Source organism: Oncorhynchus clarkii, chromosome 30, assembly GCF_045791955.1.
Source record: "Oncorhynchus clarkii lewisi isolate Uvic-CL-2024 chromosome 30, UVic_Ocla_1.0, whole genome shotgun sequence".
Lineage (NCBI taxonomy): Eukaryota > Metazoa > Chordata > Actinopteri > Salmoniformes > Salmonidae > Oncorhynchus > Oncorhynchus clarkii.
In genome coordinates this window covers 10,210,545-10,235,218 of record NC_092176.1, presented here as the reverse complement: position 1 = coordinate 10,235,218, position 24,674 = coordinate 10,210,545, and the positions used below count along the sequence as shown (strand labels likewise).

At 41.3% G+C, this 24,674-nt stretch overlaps 1 protein-coding gene across 4 annotated transcripts in view; it reads left to right on the top strand.

Moving 5' to 3' along the window:
* LOC139389876 (3',5'-cyclic-AMP phosphodiesterase 4D-like) overlaps positions 1-24,674 on the top strand; it is a 286,348-nt gene that overhangs the window by 195,887 nt on the left and 65,787 nt on the right. Inside the window, exon 1 of one of the 4 annotated variants that reach the window (XM_071136881.1) lies at positions 6,838-7,719. The exons of the other annotated variants lie outside the window; for them this stretch is intronic. Within the exon in view, the coding sequence (XP_070992982.1) occupies positions 7,634-7,719 (86 nt within the window). The 5' untranslated portion in view covers positions 6,838-7,633. Of the gene's footprint in view, positions 1-6,837; positions 7,720-24,674 lie in introns of those variants that run through there. 4 annotated transcript variants of the gene reach the window in all.

The window sequence follows — 24,674 nt, the reverse complement described above, 5'->3', positions numbered from 1 at the left end:
CTCACCCTCTCTCAGGCCTGATGGACAGAGGGTTCGGAACTCTTTCTCATCTGTTCTCACATTTCTCTTGTATTTCCATTCGAAATTGAGATGAAGAATACTTTGATAGATATGGCAGCCCCTCACATCTGTCAATAAGCCAACACCACCTTGTGGCGACTGAGAACTGAGCAGTGACATAGTGAGAGGAATACTTCTGTGTAAATTACTATATCATGCCCTATGGCAATGGAATGGCATTCTACTATATTGTACTGTATGTACCTTTTCTGTTGTACTGTATGTATGTTGTCTGTTGTACTGTATGTACCTTTTTTGTTGTACTGTACCTTTTCTGTTGTACTGTACCTTTTCTATTGTACTGTATGTACCTTTTCTGTTGTACTGTACTTTTTCTGTTGTACTGTATGTACCTTTTCTGTTGTACTGTACTTTTTCTGTTGTACTGTATGTACCTTTTCTGTTGTACTGTACTTTTTCTGTTGTACTGTATGTACCTTTTCTGTTGTACTGTACCTTTTCTGTTGTACTGTACCTTTTCTGTTGTACTGTACCTTTTCTGCTGTACTGTACCTTTTCTATTGTACTGTATGCACCTTTTCTATTGTACTGTACCTTTTCTGTTGTACTGTACTTTTTCTGTTGTACTGTACCTTTTTCTGTTGTACTGTACCTTTTCTGTTGTACTGTAACTTTTCTGTTGTACTGTACCTTTTCTGTTGTACTCTATGTACCTTTTCTATTGTACTGCATGTACCTTTTCTATTGTGCTGCATGTACCTTTTCTATTGTACTGCATGTACCTTTTCTATTGTGCTGCATGTACCTTTTCTATTGTACTGCATGTACCTTTTCTATTGTACTGCATGTACCTTTTCTATTGTACTGCATGTACCTTTTCTATTGTGCTGCATGTACCTTTTCTATTGTGCTGCATGTACCTTTTCTATTGTACTGCATGTACCTTTTCTTTTGTACTGCATGTACCTTTTCTATTGTACTGCATGTACCTTTTCTATTGTACTGCATGTACCTTTTCTATTGTACTGCATGTACATTTTCTGTTGTACTGCATGTACCTTTTATGTTGTACTGTACCTTTTCTATTGTTTGTACCGGCACTGTTCTCTCAGCTATTGATCTAGAAATGAATGAAGAAAAGGACTTTGCTAAATGTCAGCGCACATGAAATCGATATCCGCTTCCCCTGGCATCCATTTCCGTTCCAAGTGTAGGAATCCATAATGTGCTGTTTTGTTGTGTTAGCAGCATGGCTGGTTTAATGAAAGTGCTGCTGTAGAATGAAATAAGATTTGATGTTTCATAAAGGAATTTTTCGTCAAGTTCTGATGATCATTATATTCAGATGATGATGATCTGTTGTCAAAATGTGAGTTGATGGAATAATAATAATAATAGTAATATTATGGTACTAAAGGATATAAATAGGTTTTGTCACTGACAAATGCTTGTTTTTTCTTCTGTGGTTTTGAAAAAGCTCAAAGACTTGTAAGTCTCCCTCCCTCTCCCCATCCTGCTCTCTCTCCCATCCTTAAATATCTTCCCATCCCTCTTTCTCCTCTTCTCTCTCCCCATCCCTCTCTCTCTGAGCCTTGCAGTCGATCTATGTTTACCCACTGTGACCTTTCCCATTTCCCATTTCTCCAATCTCCAGTCGATCTATGTTTACCCCACCCTCTTTCTTTCTCTCTCTGTCTCGGTACCAACCACGATGGCCTTTTCCATCTCCCCTGTCTGTCTGTAGTGTGGCAGGCTGCAGGATGGCTAGTGACAGCTCATCATGTTCAGTAAAGCAGGGGTACAGCCCCAACACTGGGACCTTCGTTATGTAACAACACCACAGACGGACAGGGACAGGCTATTTATAACCTGGACCCACCATCAATTTAAACACAAAGATGCTAGATGAGATAGAGTACTGTTTGGATGATTGTGTGTGTGCGTGCAAGTATATGTGTGTCTATAATAAATCAAAATATAACAGTTTACACAGTACACTATGTATTATAGTCAAAGGAAGGAAATTCCTCTACTTGGTTACTTCCCAAATTAACCCTTTACCACCCCTCCTTTCCACTCCTTTCACCCCTCCACCCCTCTCTCTCTTTCTCTGACGGGTGGTTGATAGAGAGGGTTTCTGGAGGGGGAGGGGCAGTCTGACTCCTGGCAGGAGTTGAGAGACTGCTGACTTGTGCGTCGGGCAGGATGTGTGTAAGAGGCAGGACTGAATCCTATATTTCAGAGCACAACAATTGGCTGAGAGCCAGGGTTGTTTTATATTTAAACACCACTTTAAATGTGTACATGACACTAGAGGTCGACCGATTATGATTTTCCAACGCCGATACCGTTACCGATTATTGGAGGACCAAAAAAAACCGCTAGCGCTTAATCTGCCAATTTTTTATTTATTTTATTTGTAATAATCACAATTACAACAATACTGAATGAACACTTATTTTAACTTAAAATATTACATCAATAAAATACATTTAGCCTCAAATAAATAATGAAATTTGTTCAATTTGGTTTAAATAATGCAAAAACAAAGTGTTGGAGAAGAAAGTAAAAGTGCAATATGTGCCATGTAAGAAAGCTAATGTTTAAGTTCCTTGCTCAGAACATTAGAACATATGAAAGCTGGTGGTTCCTTTTAACATGAGTCTTCAATATTCCAAGGTAAGAAGTTTTAGGTTGTAGTTATTATAGGAATTATAGGACTATTTCTCTCTATACCATTTGTATTTCATATACCTTTGACTATTGGATGTTCTTATAGGCACTTTAGTATTGCCAGTGTAACAGCAGAGCTTCCATCCCTCTTCTCGCCGCTACCTGGGCTCGAACCAGGAACACATCGACAACAGCCACCCTCGAAGCAGTGTTATCCATGCAGAGCAAGGGGAACAACTACTCCAAGTCTCAGAGCGAGGGACGTGTGAAACGCTATTAGAGCTATTTTTCACATCGGTTACACCAGCCTAATCTCGGGAGTTGATAGGCTTAAAGTCATAAACAGCACAATGCTTGAAGCATTGCGAATAGCTGCTGGCAAAACGCACGAAAGTGCTGTTTGAATGAATGCTTACGAGCCTGCTGGTGCCTACCATCGCTCAGTCAGACTGCTCTATCAAATCATAGACTTAATTATAACATAATAACACACAGAAATAGTCTTAGGTCATTAATATGGTCAAATCCGGAAACTATCATTTAGAAAACAAAACATGTATTATTTCAGAGAAATACGGAACCGTTCTGTATTTATCTAACGGATGGCATCCCTAAGTCTAAATATTGCTGTTACATTGCACAACCTTCAATGTTATGTCATAATTACGTAAAATTCTGGCAAATTAGTTCACAATGAGCTAGGCAGCCCAAACTGTTGCATATACCCTGACTCTGCGTGCAATGAACGCAAGAGAAATGACACAATTTCACCTGGTTAATATTGCCTGCTAACCTTTTTTTAGCAAAATAGGCAGGTTTAAAAATATATACTTCTGTGTATTGATTTTAAGAAAGGCATTGGTGTTAATGGTTAGGTACACGTTGGAGCAACGACAGTCCTTTTTCGCAAATGCGCACCGCATCGATTATATGCAACGGAGGACACGCTAGATAAACTAGTAATATCATCAACCATGTGTAGTTGTAACTAGTGATTATGATTGATTGATTGTTTTTTATAAGATAAGTGTAATGCTAGCTAGCAACTTACCTTTGCTTCTTACTGCATTCGCGTAACAGGCAGGCTCATCGTGAGGCAGGTGGTTAGAGCGTTGGACTAGTTAACCGCAGGGTTTCAAGATTGAATCCCTGAGCTGACAAGGTACAAATCTGTCGTTCTGCCCCTGAACAAGGCAGTTAACCCACCGTTCCTAGGCCGTCATTGAAAATAAGAATGTGTTCTTAACTGACTTGCCTCGTTAAATAAAGTTGTAAAAAAAATAAAATTGCCTTCCAAAAATACAGATTTCCAATTGTTATGAAAACTTGAAATCGGCCCTAATTAATCGGTCATTCCAATTAATCGGTCGACCTCTACATGACACTGAAACAAAATGTCCCCATGGGAACAATAAAGTCAGTAACTAAGTAAGTAAGTAAGGGTGATGGTTTTAATGCTCACACATGCACATACTCAGAATGGGCTAACCCTTTCCTCAACCCAGCATCACGCTCGCTCGCTCACTCGCTCGCTCGCTCACACACACACACACACACACACACACACACACACACGCACACGCACACGCACACACACACACACAAGTGTACTTTAACACACACACACACACACACACACACGCACGCACGCACACGCACACGCACACGCACACACACACACACAAGTGTACTTTAAAATTGGCATTGCCATTTTAAGGTACTGTAAAACCTCTATTAAACACTGAGTCTCAGATCGTTGCATGTCCTTTTTAATAGCCGGGCATCGGCACAAATTTCAGCTTATAAATGCCGGGTCTAAAGGAATTGCTTATATTTCTGTAAATTAGTAGGCACTCTTATCCAGAAAAACTTTCTGTACACTTTCATACTGGCCTCCCATGGGAATCGAACCCACAACCCTGGTGCCACAATCGCAATGCTCTACCAACTGAGCTACATTTGGAGTTGAGGTTACCACAGTGCTGATATTCCCACTGTCATCTGCATCAAACATAAATAAAACTATTCTGTCATCGTCGCTAGCCATAGTGCCACCAAAAGGAAAACACAACATCAAATTCAAGCTCTCCATGGTGAGGAAGCACAAAATAGGCTGGGTGTATGATACTGTATGCAGCCTCTGCAAGTCTGATCTGCAATGGATTTGTTATTATAATCTTTATACTGGTCATACTGGTCACAATAAATAGTGTGGTAATCTTTAAAAAAAATGATTAAGCAAAAGAAGCCTGTCTCTAATAAGCGCTAATGTTGTTTCGTTTAATACCGGAGTCACGCGTCGAAAACGCTAAGGAACTAACTTCGAAGCAGTGTGCCGATGCGTGTATCAGTTGATCAGAAGTACGTCATCAATGATGTCCGAAGCTTCGTTTGATCACATGCTTTTTCAGACCGTGTGTTGCAAAATGGGAGATTCCATTGATTTCGCTGCGGTTCCCGTGCTTTCTTCAAATCTATGCTGCTTTCAAACTTCAATCTCTCATACAAAATTAAAGCATCATACAAAATTTCATAGATTCCATTTTTGAAAAATAGTAAACTTGAATACAAAAAAGGGACGCATGAAATATATAAGATGCAAACCTGGTATTCCAACTGATTATAGGCTACTGAAGCGAACGACTTACCATTGCGCCACGGAGTTTTGATGAAAACAGTTGTGAAAAAAAAAACCTTGATCTGATAATCATACACATTTTTGCTGACCATCAGAGGTCACTAATGTGCATTGTGAACAGACAATGAAGCTCAAGAGTAATCAATTATTTTTCGCCACACATTGGTGAAATCACCGAAGCCTTCAGAAAGCCTCGGTTTCCCATCACTAACATTCGTTGGTTGTGTTCAGTGATTGAAGCAAATAACACCCGGGCTAATATTTGAAGTTTTATGACAGTACATTTTCTTATTATTTTTATGTTTGAAAAAAGCTAATATTGGAGCTGGAGTCTTGAACCAAATCTTGTTGTTTATATATTGTGGCCACTAGATAACGGTCATGTAGCTTAAAGCCATTTACAAACTAGGGAAACCAATTTACAAACCAATACAATGCTCTGATCATTGGCTGATCGCTTCCAACCCATAGTAATCTCCACCCAGTTCACTACTTTAAAATGTCTATGCAAAAATGTGTTATTTCTATGAAATGATCTACATACCTCTCTATGACACGCACTCGCACACACAAGAGAGTGAGATGTCTACAGTCACAGATGTCTACAATGTACAGCATATTTTACATGCTTATTGATGGAAACACTGTCCTGTTTCACTATTCTTTTGTCCTATTTGACATCAAGAATTGTAGTACATAAACTCCAGGGTATGTAAAATCATATGTAATCAGGGGTTTGAGATTAGTGCCTGGAATTTGAATGAGTTTAGATATAGTTAGGCATCTCTCAGAAGACGTCTACATTACAGAGAGATGGATGTTGCCTTGGTTCATGCTAAGAACATACCTAAAGAGGCCGAATGCTTGATAGTACACACACATGCACTTGCGCATGCCGGCACGCACGCACGCAAACACACACACGCACGCTAACAGAAACATACAGACGCAGAAACATGAGCCAGCATTAGTTCTGCAGTCTGAAATGTCATGGTTCAATGGTGTGTGGGCACACAGTGAGAGAGAAAGAGAAGGGAGGAGTAGGGAAAGAAAGTGTGTGTAGAAGGGTGGACAGATAGTGAAGGAAACATGGTGAGAGAGAGAAAATAAATGATAGAAAATTAATTTCCCAAATGATGGATGTCACCACTTCTCCCACACTCTGATCACACACACACACACACACACGCACACACACACACACACACACACACACACACACACACACACACACACACACACACACACACACACACACACACACACACACACACACACACACACACAGGTCAGCAACACCAAGCCTCAGAGGACTGGAAAGCTTCCCTCCTGCTTTCTTCTCTCCACTCCCTGCCAGTTGTAAGCTGAATGAAGCCCGTGAGCTGTGAGTTCTAAGAGGATCAATAGGTTTAACTCACTGTACACAGGAGGAGCAGGCACACACATAACAGGGTCAGGACATCCCACAGACTGACTGCCTGTGAGGGTGGGAGGGAGGGAGTGAGAGAGTGAGAGAGCGATAGGGAGAGCAGGGACAATAGCGCAGCGCTCCACTCATTTTCTTCCCCCTTTCCCTTCCAACCCCGGGAGCTCATGGGGACAGGCAAGATCTAGACATAGCGAAAGAGAGGGAGATAGAGATAGACAGAGAAAGAGGGAGAGAGAAAGAGAGAGTGTGACATGCCCTGTCACGCTAGTGTCGACTGCTCCCGTGCCGACCGTCTTCCCTGTCTGTCAGGAAAAGGAATGTTTTCCGGAGAGATGAATCCCTGAACCCGTTCACCATGAGGATGTGGGACAGCGATTTCCAGATCCTCGCCGGAAGAATCCCTCGGAAAAAAGAGCAGCCGCCTGAGAAGCTAGTAGCTGATCCTGTGTGGACTCCTGGGTCACAGTGCTGAGGACTCTCTTCCATTCACACCGCTGAAGCATTACAGCACTGCTTTCTTGTTTTGCTCGTTGTCATATTTGGTGGATTTTGTTAATAGTTGTGTTTACCCTGCATTTGTTTTGAGGATTTGTTATGCTCCAAACTACTTTTGTTAATCCAAGCTGGGGTGGCCTTGCATTATGTAGTCCATTCATATTCCAGCTGCTGACAACATGACTCCATAAAGGCTGACTTTGTGCCCAACACTGGAATGACTAAGTGGACCTCCAGTGTCATTACTATGGTATAGAGCACAGAGCAGTCTAAGGGGCAGGCAGGCATGATGTTGTTTTGGGAGTGGTCACAGTGTGTGGAGGGCAGTGTGTGTAGATAGTCTTAAAGGTTAGAGGGAAGATTCATCACGCGCCTTCATGAAGCCTGGACTCTGCCACGGGGCGAGGGAGAGGACTATGATGCACCTCAGCAACTTCCCTTTCAGGAGGCACTCATGGATTTGGTGAGTTTGTGCGTCTGTGTGCGTGTGTGTGCGCGCCTGTGTCCAACATGGCGGCAACCGTTGTGGACATGAGTTCTGTTCTCCTGCATGTTCTCCTGTGTCCTATGTGTTCCCGCTGGTCTGTACCATTCCAGGATGGTTAGAAACCCCGACAGGCAGCCCAGTTCTACTCTGGGAGATTTATTGTTCAATGGGCCAGACATTTCCTGCCATTTTCTCCCACATAAGCCTGTGGAGGCTTATGAAGCTAGCTAGCCATGGCTCCCCTGCTTTGGATTCCCCCTCTGCACTTTTCATCAGCCACTTAAATAGAGGCTCCTTTTGGGATGTGGCTTTGTCGGGGCCATGACAAGATTCCTTGCTGATTGCGATCTTCAAATTGTTTGTTATTAGAGCTAGTCATATAACAGTGACTCAATGTTTGGACCATAAGGGTCTCTGTCAGATTATTGACCCATACCTCAACGCTCCTGCTTCCTTCCTGTCCAGTATTAACATGCAGTACAGTCTTCAACACAAACAGGCTTCTGCTTTTCTTTGTGCAATGACAGAAGTGTTCTGGAGAGTGAGCTCAAACGATGGCTGTAGCACATGCTGTGCAGATTCATACTGTAGACATCATTTTTGCTTCTCTACGTGTGCACAGCCAAGCATTGTCTCAGGTCAGGAAAACTCCATACAAGACAATGGAATAATAATATAGCACATTTTTCTCAATCAATTTAGAGCGAACACATGCATTCGGTATAGATGGCCGACGTGGGAATAAAACCTCTAGTGTCAGCTGTTGAGTTTCTCTAGGTCAGGTCACATGGTTAGGAAAATATGTACAGTAGTTCCAACTCATTGTTTACTTGATCAGTATTAGATTAGATGCAGTGGAGGGATGCCACTAGACTGTGACCTTTAGAGAGGCCAAACCAGAGACCGTGGCTGTCTGAGGGAACAGCTGACAGACAGACAGCGGTCAGGAGGAATGTTCCTATCTAATCCAGTAGTAGCTACTTGAAGAGAAACAAACTAGCTCTCTCTCTTTCCTTCTCTCTCACTTTCTCTCTCTCTTTCGCTAAAACACACACATGCTCAGCATTGCCGCAAGTTATCCTTTGATATCGCTAGCTAAAGTCACACTTCAAACTTGAAGTTGATTACTTTTGTCATTCAGACGTGACATCATAGGGTTGCTGAGAAAGTATTTACCATGACATGCTATAATTTGTGAGGGCAACTTTGAAAGAGTTGACCTTGTCTGAAAGACTGTGTTGCAGATGCTTAAGGGTACCTAAAGATTTGAAAATACCAAGCCAGAAATGATAGTAAAATATGTAATTGTTTAAGGCTGTTCTTCCAGGAGGTGCTATCTAATCCTCATCCTCAAAGCCATGGCAGTACAGTAAGTAGGGGGGGATGTATAGTAGTGTACATGTAGGTGTGGGTCGTAACACCCTCAGGCCACTGCTGCCTTCTATGTTTGCATCCCAAATGGCACCGTTCTGACCCGTGGTGTAAAGTACTTAAGTAAAAATACTTTCAAATAATACTTAAGTAGTTTTTTGGGGTATCTGTACTTTACCTTACTGTTGATATCTTTTCCTAAAGAAAATAATGTACTTTTTACTCCATACATTTTCCCTGACCCACAAACGTATTTGTTACATGTTGAGATGCTTAGCAGGACAGAAAAATTGTCAAATTGACACACTTATCAAGAGAAAATGTCTGGTCATCGGCTCATCCCTACTGCCTCTGATCTGGCAGACTCACTAAACACAAATGCTTAGTTTGTAAATGATGTGTGAGGGTTGGAGTGTGCCCCTGGCTATCCTTACATTTGAAAAACTTTTACATTTGATACTTAAGTATATTTTAGCAATTACATTTACTTTCGATACTTAAGCAGATTTTAAAAACTTTTAATCAAGTAGTATTTTACTGGGTGGATTTCACTTGTACTTTTTTCATTTTTATGAAGGTATCATTACTTTTACTCAGTATGACAGTTGGTTACTTTGTCCCCCACTGCTTTTGACCAGGGTCTATAGGGCTCTGATCAGAATAGTGCACTATGTAGGGAATAGTGTGCTGCTGTTTTGGAGGGGAGTTAAATAAGGATGCTTAAGTCTTTCATTTAGTCATGAATTGATGCTCATTATAGAGATTGAATGGTTTAGCTTTAGCAGGCTGCTCTTAATGTATGGCAATAATTTGGCATTGCCATGTTAATTGGTTAGATAATCTAAATGGGGAATCATTCCTCCTCAGAGTTTCAGTACACAAGTACCGTATATGTTCCAGTATAGTACAAATACATAGTACAGTACAGAGTTTCAGTTTAGTATAAATGTTTTATTATTTTTCAATCATGTGTTTCCCCTTTCATGGATAGTCTCAGGGGTTTGGTGGGATATAACAGACAGATTGAGTGTCAACATGGCCACGTTGTCATGGTTGTCTGAACAAAGACTTTCTTCTCATTCCTTTAGTGATGAGCTGTCAGAAGTCATTTTGACGGTGTGTCTGTTTGCTGCAGGGGGGACCGAGCACTGTTTCAGTCCCCATAGAAGAGGAATGCACCATCCATCCCCTCCGGTGTGTGTGTCTACAGATGAGCTTTCAGATGGATGGTGCATTATTTATCACTAGTCTTCAAACTTCTTGAGCTGGCAGCACTTTGGCACTGTTTCTCTATGGTTGTATTCATCAATCTAGCAAGAGGGCAATATTTATGTCTGGGGGGGGAACACCTTTCAACCCAAATAATCTAGTACATAAAAGTATAATAAAACATATACAAATTTGATGATATCATAGTAAGTTCATGACGTGAAGGAATAAGCCTTTTCATACTTTGTAAAACGTCTATATTATACTGAGAAAAAATATAAACTCAACATGCAACAATTTTAAATATTTGACTGAGTTACAGTTCATATAAGGAAATCAGTCAATTGAAATACATTCATTAGGCCCTAATCTATGGATTTGACATGACTGGGCAGGGGTGCAGCCATGGGTGGGCCTGTGAGGGCATGGGCCCACCCACTTGGCAGCCAGACCAATCCTAATTCGTTTTTCTCCAAGAAAGGGCTTTATTACAGACAGAAATACTCCAGCAAGCGACCGTTGTTTGGTTGGCGAGGTTTCTGTAGCACTCGTAATTACGGAGTTTGCAAAACAGATGGCCACTGGATTGATGTAAATAATCCTGATATCATTCTGCCAGGTAGGCATAGACTACTTTGTAGTTAACATTGAATTGAGAAGGCTTTTGGCAAAACCTTTGTCTCTACCAGAGGAATGTTACCATTAGCATCATCGCTAATGGCACATGCACAGAGAGAGACATGGGCATTCATGTGTCATTTCATGTCTGTATTCCGTGATTCTGTCTGATTTTATAGGGCCCTAGGGAATAATGGCCATAATGCGTTGTGTCTGCCTCCAGCATACAAAAAAGCTTTGGACTTCCATACAAAATGACTTCTTTACTTATTTTAGGTTAAGGAAGTTTGTACAGTAGGCATCATTCTTTATCACACAGCTATATAAGTTATATGTATAGATCCGTGTGCTAGAGACGAAAACAACGAGTGGTCTGTCTTCGCTCTGCTGTGTAACAGAGCGTTTACGCTATACAAGCAGCACTCACCTAGCCATGCTATCCTCACCTTCATGTGGGTGCTAACAAGCTAGCATGCAAGCTAGGTAGTGTTACGTATCAACAGCTATTGCCAGCTAGTAGCGGTTGGAATCTATGGTGAGCTTCAAATGGTCACTCGCATCGCAATATCACAGAGGATTTGTATAAAGTCTAGAATGCCCACCAAAAATCACACCCTGACCAAACCAAAATAGAGACATAAAAAGCTCTAAGGTCAGGGCGTGACACCCACGTATAATAATGAGACACATGTTATTTTATACTGTCACGTTGTATAAAAGATTGGAGACAGGCGCAGGAATACGTAATAGGGGGTTTTAATACTCCACCCAAAAATATACAACATGCCATGAAAAGGCACGGGGACGAAGCCCAAAACAAACTCGTATACAAAAACACAGGGATGTAACCCAAACAAAAAAGTGAGGTTAAACCTCTAATAAAATACACGGACGAGACCCGTAATCACAAGCGTACAACAATACACGGGACAAGACCCGTAATAACAAGCGTACAACAATACACGGGACAAGACCCGTAATAACAAGCGTACAATAATACACGGGACAAGACCCGTAATAACAAGCGTACAACAATACACGGGACGAGACCCGTAATCACAAGCGTACAACAATACACGGGACGAGACCCGTAATAACAAGCATACAACAATACACGGGACAAGACCCGTAATAACAAGCATACAACAATACACGGGACAAGACCCGTAATAACAAGCGTACAACAATACACGGGACAAGACCCGTAATAACAAGCGTACAACAATACACGGGACAAGACCCGTAATCACAAGCGTACAACAATACACGGGACAAGACCCGTAATAACAAGCGTACAATAATACACGGGACAAGACCCGTAATAACAAGCGTACAACAATACACGGGACGAGACCCGTAATCACAAGCATACAACAATACACAGGACGAGACCCGTAATAACAAGCGTACAACAATACACGGGACAAGACCCGTAATAACAAGCGTACAACAATACACGGGACAAGACCCGTAATAACAAGCGTACAACAATACACGGGATGAGACCCGTAATAACAAGCGTACAACAATACACGGGACAAGACCCGTAATAACAAGCGTACAACAATACACGGGACAAGACCCGTAATAACAAGCATACAACAATACACGGGACAAGACCCGTAATCACAAGCGTACAACAATACACGGGACAAGACCCGTAATAACAAGCATACAACAATACACGGGACAAGACCCGTAATCACAAGCGTACAACAATACACGGGACAAGACCCGTAATAACAAGGGTACAACAATACACGGGACGAGACCCGTAATCACAAGTGTACAACAATACACGGGACGAGACTCGTAATAACAAGCTTACAACAATACACGGGACAAGACCCGTAATCACAAGCGTACAACAATACACGGGACAAGACCCGTAATAACAAGCATACAACAATACACGGGACAAGACCCGTAATAACAAGCGTACAACAATACACGGGACAAGACCCGTAATAACAAGCGTACAACAATACACGGGACAAGACCCGTAATAACAAGCGTACAACAATACACGGGACGAGACCCGTAATCACAAGTGCACAATACACGCAGCACGAAAGCCGAAACAACAAAGCACAGGTACTCATAAGACCAACGGATATGGGAACAATAACCGACCAAGAAAATGGTGAACAAATGGCACAATTATACAATTACTAATCAGGGGAAATGGGAACCAGGTGTGCGTGATGAAACAATTCAGTGACGCCTAGAGGCCGGTGACGTAGACCTCCGGAACTTGTGCACAGAATGAGCAACTGTAACGGGGGGATCCATGACATATACAAAAATAAGCAAGGTTTGAAATTACTATATTTTAGTCAAATATTATATCTGTTTGGGCTTCTTGTGATCAATTTGCAGTGAACAAATCATTTGTAATAATGTTCTGGCCCCCGAACATCCACTCAAGAATCTAGTTGATGATCCCTGCTCTAGGACAAAGTCACCAAAAATAGAAGCTCCTAACATATGTCAAGTTTTTTTGCATTCTGACTTTGAAAATGGTGTGAAATTAATCAAATAAGTTATGTAATCATATGAATAATTATTATCAGTAATTCTAGTGCCCAATTTCAGGTACTGTAGTCTTAATCCTCTCTGTCCCTGGTTTCCCAACACTAGCGAGCCCCTGCTGACTGAATGACTAGAACTTCACCCCCCTCATCTTGCATTTGTTTTACGGGATTAACATGTTTCTTTAGTTTTCCTCTTTACTTAGGTCTATCTCTTCAACATTAATATATTCAAATTCAGTCTCGATATTCAAGGTATATTTATTTAAAGATCTCAAAGTACATGTTGCGCTCTGAATTCAAGCCAGTGTTGTTATTTTCTGAGCGTGTTGTGTTGTTAACATGTGCTCTGCCGTACAATAGACTAGAGTATGTATTTGAAAGCCCCATGGCTCCTGGTCCAGTAAGACATGAGCACAAGCAGATGCCAGACTAAATCTGCCATTTACCTCCATGACAATAAAGCCTCACCTGGCTAGAGAGAGGCTGATTGGCTGTTACACAATCCCAGTTCACCTTGGATTTGGCACTCAGCAGGCAGGCACGCACGCACGCACACACACACACACACACACACACACACACACACACACACACACACACACACACACACACACACAAATACACACACCTACGTAGGAGAGTGATTTTTCATCTATACTCCTCAGACCTCTAGACAGGCAGTGCTATCTTTGTCAACAGAGGACGCTCGGTTGTCTTTGTCATTGGGTTTAGAGCAATAGTTTGTCAGTTAGATAGTCGAGACTTCACAGCTCTCATTGAAGGGATTAATGAGTGGCTTAGTGTTAGGTTGGCAGACTCACTTTTCATTTGTCACAAACACATTTGTCGCCATAGTGATTTTTTGGGGTTGGACTTCGGAGAGCTAATTACTGTTCTTGTCTTTTTCTGCCCGATGTTCAATATTATTACATGGCTATAAATACTTGAAGACAGAGCATTAGTTTCAGGAACAGAGTTAATGTGGGAATAATAACATTATTGTAGCTGGCACTGACAGTTTGACTCAATCTAAAGGCGTTTTCATCATGCAACACTATTTGTCATGTCATGTTATTACCATGTTTGTGGGCTTGGGTCTGAGCACTCTAATAATGGGAATGAAATAAACATTGTATGTTGATTTTTATTTGCAGAAATATGAAATAATCCGAAATGTAACAACAGCTGCAGTGTACCTACAGTAATCATATACAGTGAATCCTAATACACTTTGATGTACTGAGCGAGGAGAGGAGAGAAAAATGTGAGGTATATTTTTAGATACTGTACCATGGTACAGTAGGAGTTGAGATGGAGCTCTGCGCTTTATTTGCTCCCGGAGGTATTGGCACTGTGAGGCCTCAAGAATCAAGTCAGACAGGTGGTGAAACTGGATGAAATGAGCTGCTCCCTTTCTCCCCAAGAGCTCTCTTTCTCCCCATTTAGTCTTGTGCAGGATCAAATAGTGTATACCCAAACTTAGAGAAAATTGCCTCACTCTCAGTTACTTTGCTGCGACCCGAGGTGGAGGTTAAGAAAATTGGCTTTTGGTGACGTCGTAGTGCTGCCAGAATCGCATCCTTCTGGAGGCAAAGCCATCACTCAGTGTACCCATAGGACCAGCAGAGATGAGAGAGAGAGAGAGAGAGAGAGAGAGAGAGAGAGAGAGAGAGAGAGAGAGAGAGAGAGATGGAGAGAGATGGAGAGAAAGAGAGAGAGAGAGAGAGAGAGAGAGAGAGAGAGAGAGAGAGAGAGTGTGTTGCTGACGCCTCTCCTGCAGCATCAATCTCTGTCATCCTGCCGTGCTGCTTGTGATACTCAGATCTTTATTAAGGTGGGCTATATAGAGCCAGACTGGGGGGGCAGTCTGCTGCAGAGCTGCATGGGGGCAGTAGACAGCTTGTTGGAGAAGTGTGTGCGTGCCGTATGCATGTGTTGCACGTAGTGATGTTCCATGGAAAATGACTGTTCGTCTGGATAGGAAGAGCATCAAAGCAGCATAATACTGTGCCATTTCTAAACAATAAAATACTTTCCTTGTTACTCAACTCGCTACTCACCGTCTATACAGTAACTGTTGTTTGCACATTCACAGCTTGTTTTGTGTCTTTTGGTAGAGGAGTGTTTCATGCCGGGGAGTGAGTCAGTCAGTCAAAGCTGGCATTAGTCTTCTTACCAGATGTGAAGCTCGTCGTTCTCAGGATGTGCTGTTCTCTCTCCTTAGCCCTCTCTTTCCCCCACACACGCACACTGAATGCATTCACAAACACACACACACACACCTTTTCTCTCACTCTTATTTCACTCACTCTCACACACAGGTACTCAGACTCAGACACGCACGCACGCACACACACACACACTCAGAGCTTAAGTCAAAGGAGGTGCAGTGAGCCATGGCTGGAGATAATGTTCCCTTTACTCACGATAACCAGCAACAGCCAAGATCTAATGACTCATCCAGCACCCCAGATCTGCATCTTTTTTTATGTGTGTAGTGTGTGTGTAAGTGCGTGCACATTCGTGTGTGTGAAAGTGAGCATTTATCAACCATTGTACTGGACAGAATATGTGCTTGGCAGGGCCAGTTCCTTTGAGTAACCATGCATCACTTTGTCTGGGATCCACTGTCAGATTCAATGCTCAGTATATTTTAGGTGATATATTAAAGGTGATAGCTTTACAAAATCAAATTGTATTTTTTTAACTAGGCAAGTCAGTTAAGAACAAATTCTTATTTTCAATGACGGCCTAGGAACAGTGGGTTAACTGCCTGTTCAGGGGCAAAATGGCAGATTTCTACCTTGTCAGCTCAGGGATTTGAACTTGCAACCTTTACGGTTACAAGTCCACCGCTCTAACCACTAAGCTACCCTGCTGCCCGGCCGTATTGCTCACATACACATATTTAGCAGATGTGGGTGTAGCGAAATGCTTGTCTTCCTAGCTCCAACAGTGCAGTAGTATCTAACAATTCCCAACGATACACACAAATCTAAAAGTAAAATAAATATATAAATATTAGGATGAGCAATAATTATCGTTATCGTATGAAAAAATATATTATTTTACATATCACCCAGCCCTACACCATAGACCATATGCACTATTTGACTGTCAGGTTGTCATTCTAATAATTTTGTCTGCAAGGCCTTTTTAAGGCATGTCCCTGTACTTACTATTGAGATGTGTGCAGCCATCCTCACACAGAAGAGAGCCACTGCGACTGCATAGCCCCAACCCTCACATCCATTTTATTGAATTCCCTCTGCTCTGTTTCCCATGTATCCCCAGTAGCAGAGGTAAGATAGAGCATTCAATCTTCTGTATCTCTCTGGAACATTTGGAACACAGCAGTCAGATCAATAAAAATGCAACCCCGGTGTCAGATCTTTCAGAGGAGAGTAGAGATGGCCGCAGGTGGTTCATGACTAAATTCACCATAAATCAGATCTATCTTTTCTATCTCTGTGTCTGAACGGTTGAACCTCTCAGAGCAGGGGCACAGTAGGCTGGCAGCCTGGCAGCATGTCATCTAACAGCATGACACCTGCCCTCTGCCCAGAAAGGGATTGGAGATACACAAGGCAAATACAAATATGAGCACGATTAGAGATTAAGCTCCTCCTTAACCCAGCCTTACAGTAAAGGTGCTACAGCCTAGTTGTCTGGTATCTGTTCATATCATTAGTGAGTGTGAGGTCAGAGATCTGGTGCTGTGTCCATGCGTACGTCACCATTAGACCCCAACAATGGCCGTCGGATCTAATCAGACAGGCCTTTCCTGCTGGAACAAAAAAAAAAACACTGAGACCGGTGGCCAATAGCAGTCACACCTCGCTCACAAAATAAACAGATGTAATGAAACAAAAGCGTTGATTTCATTGACTTTGAAAAGGCTTTGACAGTATAGACCGAGAGAAGCTGTGGAAAGTATGGCACAATATGGAATCCCACCCAAATTCATCAACATCATTAAGCATACCTACCAAGGAATGCAATTTCAAGTCCATCATGAAGGAAGTCCAACAGAAAAGTTCCAAGTCCTTAATGGCATGCGGCAGGGCTGCCTGCCCTCTCCCTTCCTCTTCCTTCTTTGCGTAAACTGTATCATAAAACAAACAACCAACAATCAAACCGGTATTCGATGGAGCCTGACCGAACAGCTAGAGGATCTAGACTTGGCTGATGATTTGGTACTATTAGCACACACTCACCAGCAGATACAGAAAAACCCCATACTCCAAAACAGCGATTCTCAACTGGTGGGTCGCAACCCAAATTTGGGACGCGGGAGGTTTTGAATGGGTCAGAGAAAAAAAAATCTAAATATATCTATATTCTTTTAATGAAAAATACTCCTGTATAAACTTAGATGACTTAAACCAGGTCGAAAGTGTGTAGAAATTATAATGAACTTATATTTTGTAACAATTTAATATTTTTTATTCAATCACAGTATTTTCAATATAGAATTATTAGAAGCGCTATTTAGCGTATTTATTTGATTTTGTGGTCTCAAACCATTGAGTTTAACATTCTTCATCAAGAATATGGGCAAAATTGAATTATTGACAATGAAAAAGGTGGGACTGTCGTTGCTGGTACATCTACTATCAATATAGCATTAGACATCGTTTTCCAGATTGCATTTTGACAACAAAAAATGGCAGTGTGAATATTAGATCGCGACTGAGACAACCTGGTTGAAATTGGGTCCCGAGGCAAAACCAGTTGAGAACCATTGCTCTAGAAACAATAGCAGCTACGTTGGACTTGAGATCAACCTCCCAAAAACCAAAATCATGAGGATCAAGAATAAAAACAACACACGCATAACCATGGAAAACAACCAACTAGAGGAGGTAGATAGATTCACCTATCTACAGTAAGTAGTGTTACGGAGGGACAGATTAGAGATATCAAAGCAAGAATTAGTGAAGCAAGAACAGCATACAACACATTGTTCTGTACGGATCTGATGCATGGAGAACCACCACTGACACACTGAACAAATCGCAAGCATTCCCCAACCACTGTCTCAGACACCTTCTGGGAGTCCACTGGCCAGATATCATCAGCAACATCAAGCTGTGGGAAACTACTCAACTAGAACCAATCGCAGAACAACTCAAGAGGAGAAAGTAGAGTTGCATAGGTCAGACACTCGCAAAAGAAGAAGACCTAGAACTACCTGGAGACGAAGCACAGAGCAAGCGATTAAGGTTGTGGGTCTGACATGGCAACGCCTGGAGAGGAGGGCAAAAGACCGAAAGGGATGGAGGCGATCCATCAATAACCTATGTTCCTCAAGGAATACAAAGGCCTGAGTAAGGAAGTAACACAACAAAAAGGTGTGATTATTCTACAGGAGAACAATCCTGGGCACTGACATGGGGTTATGTGAAGTACATGAACCACACAGTTCTGAGTAGTTAGAACATTCTGGAAAATTTAAAGACATCCTATAGCCTATATCCGGTATCCTAACCAGGATTTCTGGAAAACCTGGGAATTTTTTGGAAAGTTACAGGAATTTTGCAACCCAAGCTGAGTCAAATCAGCGCAAAGCAGAACATTCCAAACAATAGGCCTACTGGTCATCCCTCTTGTCCCAGCCCTTCAGGGTAGGTGGCTTACTTGTTTGTGAATGTAGGTAATTTGGGAACAGAATGTGAACAATGGATCGTTCAGCTGATCTGTTATACTGACGTCTGTATCGTCCGATTGTTTCTATCCGTTGGCGTTAGTGTTACATGGCTGGGCTAATCACGTTAGGATTCACCTGCAGAAAATGTTTATGAGAACAGCAACAATAGAGGCCTATTGCTTATGACGAACAAGGTGATTAGGATCAGTGTGATGGCAACAATGGACGGAGTAGCTTACCTTGGCTTATCATCAGAGAAGGAGTCCGCGGCGATGACGTGGACGTCGATCAAGGCAGCCCCCCCGAACTGCTTTGATTCAGAGGGGTTTGGTTAAATGCGGTAGACACGTTTCGGTTGTATGCATTCAGGTGTGCAATGCCCTTTCCCTATCCCCAAACACGCAGACATGATCTGTCCATAATACAGCACCAGTGGGCTAATGCTATAGTCAGGTACATAATTATTGGTACCCTTGATAAAAATGAGCAAGAAAGACTGTATAAAATAAATGATACAAATAGTGAGACATATTTTACTGTATGCTCAATTAACAATATATATATATTTATACTAATACAATTGCTCAGCGAAGTAGATTTTTTTAAACAAGTAAAAAAAATCTCAAAAAGATATGGGTCAAAATTATTGGCACCCCTGTTTTCAATATCTTTCAGTCCCTCACCTTGTGTGGATAATGGCACTGAGCCTTTTTCTAGAATGTTTAATGAGATTGGAGAACGCTTGGGGAGGGATCTTAGACCATATATCCATACAGAATCTTTCAAGATCCTTGATATCCTTTGCCTGCTCTTCAATTCAAACCACAGGTTTTCAGTGGCTTTTTAAGTCCGGAGACTGAGATTGATGGCCATTGTAAAATGTTGATTTGGTGGTCAATTAACCATTTATTTGTGGATTTAGATTTATGCTTGGGGTTAGATTCGGGACCTTTTAGCCAAAAAACCTGGTTACTTCTGCCAGGAGGCTGAATCTTGGCCGCAAGTAGATCTATACTGGAGAGCTCTTCTTTGTCTATACCTTTTCAACATCATTCACACCCTCTTAAGCCCCACAGATATCTTTAATGATTCGCATGTGAGTAAGTAAGTGTAGTAAAAAAAACAAAGACTTCAAGACTAAAAGTGGTGAAAGTAGTAGCCTACAATAAGGGAAAACTCTGGGTAAAAAAATACACTATCTAGTCCTTGGCCTATATCCTCATCTGACTTTAATGCAGGTCATGTTGTTCTTACTGTCTCTGGTAAACACACACTATATCAAATACAATCTTATTGGTCACATGCACAGGATACAGAAGGTACAGTCCAGTGAAATAGTTACTTACATATTTGCATAGCAGCAATATCAAAAATAGAATTTGTATTCAATAATCACTTTATAATTATTAGATGATGCTTACCCAGACATACTTGTCTAAATTGATGGGTCATGTGAAATAAATGATATAACCACTCCCCATCCACATCTAGCAAAGTGGATGGGTCACTATTGTCTGGACATGTACGTACATATTTTCATGAAATAGAAGAGATGACCGTAATCACCTCAGACACACCTAGCTAACTTGATGGGTCACGTAATCAGTCTTTTGTTTAGCCATGTAGCTAGCTAGCTAAATAATGAACCACAATCCCAACCCATACTACTAGCGATACAAATGGATTGTCATGAAATGAATCTTCAGCTAGTTAAAGCTAACCAAGTAAGTGCAATATTAGCTAGCTGTGAACAGCTCATTCCATCTCATCCAACTCACTGTCATATTCAAAGAGATGCTCCCAACTCCTCAATTTTGCAATATTGGTGATTGCGTGCCCATTGAAGACGCTTCTTCTTGTTTTTAGCTGATAGGAGTGGAACCCTTTGTGACTGCAATAGCCCATCTGTGGACCGACGACTTGTGTGTTCCGAGGTGCCGTTCTGTGCCATTATTTGTATGTTTGAGGTCCGCCTGTTAGCTTGCATGATTCTTGCCATTCTCCTTCGGCTTCTTTCATCAGCAATCTGTTTTTGCCCACAGGACTGCTGCTGACTGGATGTTTGTCTGTCGCACCATTCCCGGTAAACCCTAGACACTGTCATGTGTGAAAAGCCCAGGAGGACGGACGTTTTAGAAATAATGGTGTGCCCGGCACCGGCAAACAAAATTGCTTAGGTTACATATTTTAACCATTCGTTCCATTTTTTTCCCTTCATTTTTAAAAAACATTTAATTAACCTTTATTTAACGAGGCAAGTCAGATAAAAACAAATTCTTATATACGATGACGGCTTACCCCGGCCAAACCCGGGCAACACTGGGCCAATTGTGCACCGCCATATGTGACTCCCAATCACAGCCAGATGTGATACAGCCTGGATTCAAACAAGGGACTGTACTGACACCTCTTACAGTGCCTTTGACCGCTGCGCCACTCGAGAGCATCTGAAGTGTAACAGAATGCATAGACGCCTGTCTGTCTGCTTTATATCGCAAACCACCACCACGTGACTCACTGCCTGTAGGAGCGATTCATTTTTGTGAATGGGGTGGTGTACCTAATAAACTCTCCGGTAAGTGTACAGTATATAGCTGTGTTACACTTAGAATTACATATTAGAACTCGGGTATGACATCACAACATCTATTATAAGGTGCTCAACTGCATAAAACCATAGGAACTCTCAGGATGATGACCCTGTTGTTGTGTTTATGACAACAACACAGCTTATGACAAAGTATGATTACAACTACCATTGTGTCGTTGTATTATTATGATCATCATGTTGGCCCTGGTGCTCTATATTCTGTTTGGAGAACAGCTTAACCAGGCTAATCTCCAGATTATTTTGGGATCTTCGGGAATCCTTGATCGTGGCAGCCCCTTACACACAAGCACACACACATTTTGTCTGTGCCCATATGCCCTTACTCACTCTCCCACCTCCCAAACACATGCAGTGACACTACGCTGTGATGATGTCATCAGGGTTTTAAAGAGGGATTACTCTGACATCACTGAGAGGGGTGCCAGACTAAACCTATTAGCACAGGCATGTGCTGTGTGTGTGTGTGTGTGTGTGTGTGTGTGTGTGTGTGTGTGTGCCCGCGCGCGTGAATGTTTGTTTTCCCGGAGATTAGAAAAAAAGAAAAGAGAGTGTCAGAGTTTGATTGAATGATTGATTTGATTATTAATGTAATTAATCTGTCATTACTGTTGACGTTATTGTAATATGTTATATTGTATTTAAATTCATATATGCACATGAGGTATGTGGGAGGCTGGGGGGGTGTAACTCGTAATATGTATAGGTAATAGGAATGTAGATCTTTGTTTGTGTTTTTGTGCTTTTACTTTGCTTATGATGTTTTTCAAATTGATGTATTGTTTTTTACATTTCTTAAGGACTCTTGAAAGACTAGCCCTTGGGCTAAAACAGATCCTAATAAGATCAAATCAAATCCATCCATCTTGACACTTTGCATCCCATTAGCTGTGATGTGTCAGAGTGGTGTTGAGTTGATATTGGATTTGACCTGTAAACAGCTTACTGGTGCTCCATGTGCTTCTCCCAGAGACAATCAAAGATGTTCTACGTGAGGACATCACAGTGGTAAGACACTACCCCCTGTTTTGTCTGCTCATTTAATCTTCATATATTGTAATTGCAGCTTTTCACATTTTTTTTTTAATGTTATGTGTTGGCACACCAGTCTTGTTGTTTTGTGCACACTAGGATTCTGTCTATCCCTGTGCACTGACTGCAGGACTGTGACTGAGCATGGGAGACTCAGAGAGCCATGGTGGTTACATGTGTTCCTGGGAGACACTGAGTGAGATTACTGTACTGTACGCCTGTCTGCGTCTGCTTTTCTCATATTCATGTGTATGACTAGTTTTGTTTCACACCTCTGTAACACACACACTCGTTTGCACACACACACACACACACACACACACACACACACACACACACACACACACACACACACACACACACACAGAGAGAGAGAGAGAGCTGTCGTCTGCCTAATCCACTAGTGTGTTACGCTTGTCCCATCATATTTATAGACATGTCAAAAGATTTTGATACAGTTGATTGTTCTTTCTTATTGGGGAAGTTGTCTGTGTTAGGCCTTGGCACTGATGCCTGTTTGTGGTTTCAGAATTATCTTAGTGACAGAACCCAGGCTATTATGATAGACGGGGTCAAATCTGAATTCCTTGAAGTGCTTAAAGGGGTACACCAGGGATCGATTTTGGAGCCATTGTTGTTCACGTTGTATATAAATGACATTGGGAATACTGTTAACACCTGTAACATTCATCTTTACGCAGATAACACAGTTATTTACTCCTGTGCCTCTTCAGTGCAGCAGGCCATTGGTGACCTTCAGCATGATTTTGACTCAATCCAAAAATCACTTACTGATCTTAAATGAGTGTTAAATGCAAATAAAACCATGCTGGTCTCTAGATCTCGTAATGTTTACCCTGAGGACTTGCGTATTTGCACTCCAAATGGAACCTAAATTGAGAATGTTTTTCACTATAAGTACTTGGGTATCTGGTTTGATGACAAGTTGTCTTTTGAAACAGACATTGACATTAACTTGACAAAGAAGCTGAGATCTATGATTGTTGTTTATATAGAAATAAATCCTGCCTCAGTCCTGAAAATAGAAGGAAGATTGTTCAAACAACGCTTCTCCCTTTAATATACGGTAATATTATTTATATGCACGCGACAGCCTCTGTTTTGAAACCATTGGACTCAGTATTTTATTACCCCTGGGCACGGTTTTAGGACTCACCCTTGTATTCTTTACAAACATGTGGGATGGACCTCTGTCTGTATGAAGAGAGCTGCACTCTCTTATTTATTTATTAACAAAGCAGTCTTGCAGAAACTTCCTTTGTACATTACTTCATTGATTCATTTTAGACCTACAAATTACCAAACCCATTCACAGGGATGGATAACTCTGGAGATCCCTTTGGTCTCCACAGAATTAGGAAAATCAGTTTTTCATTTTTTCCCCGTTATTTGTGGAACAGTACACATAATTCCTTGCAATTAGATATTCTGGTGCCTTTCAGGAATGTTCAATTATTGATTGGAGACTTATGTTACTGAATGCGATAGATTTTTAAAAATATATTTAATGTTGTGTATTATGTGTTTTATTATAGTGTTTTATTATAGTGTGTTTAATTATAGTGTGTTTTATTATAGTGTGTTTTATAATAGTGGATTTTATTATAGTGGGTTTTATTATATTGTTTTTTATAGTGGGTTTATTATAGTGGGTTTATTATAGTGGGTTTATTATAGTGGGTTTTATTATAGTGGGTTTTATTATAGTGGGTTTTATTATAGTGGGTTTTATTTGCAATGTATATGTAGGGCTGTTGTTATATTTATGTATTGTGGTTTATTTGTAAACGTATACAGGGCACTCTTGTAAAATAGTTTCATATCAATGTGACTCCCTGTTTAAATAAAGGTTAATAATAACATTTGAAGTGTGGAAAACTTTTTGATT